The 4,038-nt window shown below is 33.0% G+C and overlaps 1 protein-coding gene across 1 annotated transcript; it reads right to left on the bottom strand.

Moving 5' to 3' along the window:
- Positions 1–319: 319 nt before the first annotated feature.
- Positions 320–2,676, bottom strand: LOC114178536 (putative xyloglucan endotransglucosylase/hydrolase protein 28). Its single transcript, XM_028064507.2, has 4 exons — positions 2,331–2,676; positions 2,088–2,188; positions 1,424–1,632; positions 320–1,082 (listed from the first exon to the last, which is right to left on the bottom strand). Exons 1-4 carry the CDS (start codon positions 2,506–2,508, stop codon positions 584–586), a joined length of 987 nt encoding a protein of 328 aa, XP_027920308.2. The 5' UTR covers positions 2,509–2,676; the 3' UTR covers positions 320–583.
- Between the last annotated feature and the right edge of the window lie 1,362 nt (positions 2,677–4,038).

The raw sequence follows: 4,038 nt of genomic DNA, 5'->3' as shown, positions 1-4,038 counted from the left end.
AATGTTTTTCTTTTTGTTGTAAAAAAACAAAAGATACGCAGGTCAACAAAAGCAACTAGCCATTTCGTTTCCACGGAGATGTTCCAGAATGTTGCAAAACACACCCCAGAAAATAAAAAGACACAAAAATATGGTCAAAATTAAGTGGAGAATCTGCAGCACAACACTTCATCATTCTTCAGCTTGACCTTGGAATCCCATTAAGATTGATTAAATAAGTGTAACGTTCAACTGTCAGATATGTCTGTGATGAGATAAAATAAAATAAATGCCTGAAATGCTAAATAAATTATTGAACCGCTGAGGTGTGGTCTAAATATAAGTACAAAATCAAAGGATTTTAATTTGTAAACAAAAAGACATGAATTATAAAAACAAAATACCTGGGAACCTAAAGGTGTGAATGAAAACTATACACATACCCACCAACCAACACCCACCACCACCATATCAAAACTATGATCATATTCAAGAATTATATTCCCTCTTCTCTATACACCAGAAAAAAAGAAAAAACAGACAAAAAAATCAACCCAGGAATTTAACTAAATGAAAGGATGGAATGGATAATGGAACAACCCTCTTAAAATGATGATGAAGCTGCTTCTATGTGGCTTCCTCTGGTGTGACGGTGTCGTTTTCCATGGTGCCGACCGCTTCCAAAAGTCACCGGATCAAACTTTCTTAGCCTCTCAGCTTCTTGCGAATTGATGACACACTCTGAAGGAGGTGCTTTGTATCTCACTCTGTCGTAGCAGTAGGAGTATGTCATGTGCTTCTTTCTGAAATTCTCCATTTTCATTCTTTGCGCTGGGGTAACACCAGAACCTGTGTTTTTTTCATCATTCTCACACTTTGCCACCTGCTCAATCGGATCCACTGCACACCCATGCAGAACAAGGTCAGAGAATTCGGCAACATAGGGTGCATACTTGTAGTTAACCCTGTATTTTCCTCCATTCGTAGCCCAATCAGATGCATCCCATATTGTTGCATACAGTGTCATTGCCTTAGATGGGAAATCTCCTCCCATAGATTCTGTTCGCGTCACTTCTCTGATAGGAACATTGTCCACATAAAATCTGTACAATAACATAGTTGAATGAGAAAAACATAGAGGAAATGTTTTTTATTCATTCTCAGTAACCAAACCAAGTAACCACAAACCATTTACCCCTTATATTGCACACACACATTAAGGTAAAAGGAAAAAGAAAACTAGAGGAAATGTTTTGATGAAACTTAACCAGACCAACAGCGAAATCTATCAAACAGCAAAGTCCATCAAATTTCTACTCACAAACAAGAGATCATCAAACTACAGTGTGAGGGGGTGTGGTGAGAAATAAGAATGATGATAAAAGTTAGCATAACAAAGAAATTGTAGACATAATGCAAGATATGACCAAATATGGAGACTCACATGATCTGAGAATCAGTCCAGGAAATACTGTACTGATGGAAATCATCTGTGGGATCAAACCAGAGACCATATCTTTCCTCCCTGCCAATATTGGTACTACCATTGCCATAAACGTTTGTCTGAATCCTCCAGTTTTTGCCTCTAATGTTCCCCAAGAACTCGAAGTCGATTTCATCATGGTTATTCTGATACATGTCACCGTTTGACATCTGCAAACACATAACACTACAAGTTAAAATCAAAACCAGAATGACGTTTCAGGTTCAAACAAACAAAATTGCACTTTTGCCATGGAAGAAGTCCTAGATTTTATCCTGAAAAAATCCTAAATTTCATTCTCCACTGTGCAGGATGAAATTGAAAATATACCAACTTTTTATTTTAACACAAAAAACCTACTGGTATTCTTCAAATTCAGAACTTTACTAATAAATTCCTGAGATCGGTTTGGCTTATATTTAAAAAAAAATAACGATAAAGAAAGTTTGGATTTAAACAAAACGATATTATAAAGACTTGGTGATTGAGGTGAAGGAGAAATTTTATAAAAGGGAAAGCTGGTGATGAAGATGGATAGCTGAGTTTTTAAAATAGGATTCAAATTTATTCATATAAGAAAAAGGTATCACTTTCAGTAATCATAATATTGAGGCCAAATACTCACATAGAAGGCAACCACAACTCCAGCAGTGTAATCAGCAGGCAACTTAATAGAAGCGCTAAAGTACCCATGAAGGTAAAGATCATGCGACACAAATCCTGAACCTGCAAACACACCCCAGAAATGGAAAAATAAAAAAGGTGAAGACTTTAACCACAGAAATCACAATCTCAACAACCCCACAGAGATTGACAAAGGTGACAAAGAGAAAAAAGAAAAAAAAAGAAAAAAAGAAAAAAGAAAAACCTGTTCTCTCATCCAGTGAAAGATGAACAGATTCCCCATCCCTGTGGATGACCAGGTTACTATCCCCAAACAAGGGCGAGTAACCCTCATCAAAGGGTATGATGGGGAAGTTTCTGGACGAGGCAGAAACGAAGGCAAAAAGAATAGAATAAGAAAAGACTACCAGTAACCCCTCCATGATTGTGTTTCCTGGGAGCTTTATTTTGAGATATATAAGGTGTGGTGCAAAGAAGGGTGAGGAAGAAGAAGAAGAGGGAAGAAGAATGAGAGAAAGAGAGAGGTTTGGAATAATCTCTACAGCTAGAAGCGATAGAGAGAGCCGAAAGAGGTGATTAGAGAGAAAGACAGAGCCAAGGGAAAGCTTATTTGTATTCGTGAGACTGTGTTGAGCTGTGTCCGAATGTAGACAAATTTTATTCATTTTTTATTTAATTAAACTTTGTTTTTTCTTTAAGAAACGTACTGGTATTTAATTGGAGAATATTAAATGAATGTGGAAAATGAGAAATACGTTACAATTGTACAACAATCTCTCACCTGTGTGATTTATTAAAGGTAGTAGATTATTAGTATAATAATATTCTTTTCTCTCTCTCTTGCATTGTTGTTGTGTAATTTTGTGCTTTGTTTTGGATGAATACAAAGACTTGTTGACAAAGGTTTCAACACGCGGCTCTGTTTCTAATGTTAACATATCTTGCAAAACCGAAAATGAATCTGTACAGGGAAACTTGTCTTCTGCACCTTTTTTATGTTTCACTTTGCTTAAATTAATTAAACCTCACCTAAAAATACTATTAAGTTTGTGGTTAATTTTTGTTTGAAAATTTTTATGTTTATATTACTTCACACTTTTACTTTTAGAAAATTAACATTTATATGTTATATTTTAGTGTGTTTGTTGTATTATTCCAGAGGTGAAGAAGACCTCTACACAAGATCATTGTGTGTCTTTCTTCTATGACTGAGAAGTGGTATTTTTTTTAGTAGTACATGTATATTTTTTTTCTTATTATTTTGGACCAGTGGACACAAGTGTCCATGCAAAGATACTCTGTTGCCCACTTAAGTTAGAGAATAAATAAAGTGCATTTAATAATGAATAGTATATTACTTTCATCCATTTATACTAGTTGTATTAGGTTTTTATTTGTATGGTTTAGTTGATAAACTGGTGTCAATTATAATTTATATTTGTTGTTTATCATTATGATCATTGTCTTAATTGTTCATCAACATGTCTTGAGATGTTAGGGTATTGATAAGACACCATGAATGTGTCCTAGGTAATTAGATATATATCTATGTGGATGTTGGATTAATTTTAACATTTCATATAAAGAAATATATTAAAAAATCAAATTTATTTTTTATTATCAAACTATTTTTAAAAATTGAGCTTGCTTTTGAATTAAATTATAAAGTATTTAGTTATTATCATTAATAAAACTGCATGTTAAGTGTTTTTTATATGACAAAAAGAGTTACACATTAAACTATTATATAAAGATATTTAATTTAAGTTAGTACAGGTTTTTCAATTCACTTAACTCTTTATTAATATTGATTGGACCAATTTTGACATTTAATATAAAGAAAGATATTGAAAAAATAAAATATATTTTTCTTCTCAAACTATTTTAAAAAATTTATTTTATTTTTAAATTAAATTATAAAATATTTAATTCTTACCGTTTATGAAATTATA

This window comes from Vigna unguiculata, chromosome 3 (genome assembly GCF_037176805.1).
Source record: "Vigna unguiculata cultivar grain cowpea cultivar isolate G323 ecotype 2 chromosome 3, ASM3717680v1, whole genome shotgun sequence".
Lineage (NCBI taxonomy): Eukaryota > Viridiplantae > Streptophyta > Magnoliopsida > Fabales > Fabaceae > Vigna > Vigna unguiculata.
This window is presented reverse-complemented; position numbering and strand designations above follow the sequence as displayed.

Bases quoted from the DNA above. Each gene is read 5' to 3' on its own strand.
- LOC114178536 (XM_028064507.2), bottom strand. From the start codon at position 2,508: ATGGAGGGGTTACTGGTAGTCTTTTCTTATTCTATTCTTTTTGCCTTC. The intron at 2,189-2,330 runs GTTTTTCTTTTT...GTGTGTTTGCAG, and splicing joins TTCACTGGATGAGAGAACAG to GTTCAGGATTTGTGTCGCAT. The intron at 1,633-2,087 runs GTGAGTATTTGG...ATGTGTTTGCAG, and splicing joins GAGTTGTGGTTGCCTTCTAT to ATGTCAAACGGTGACATGTA.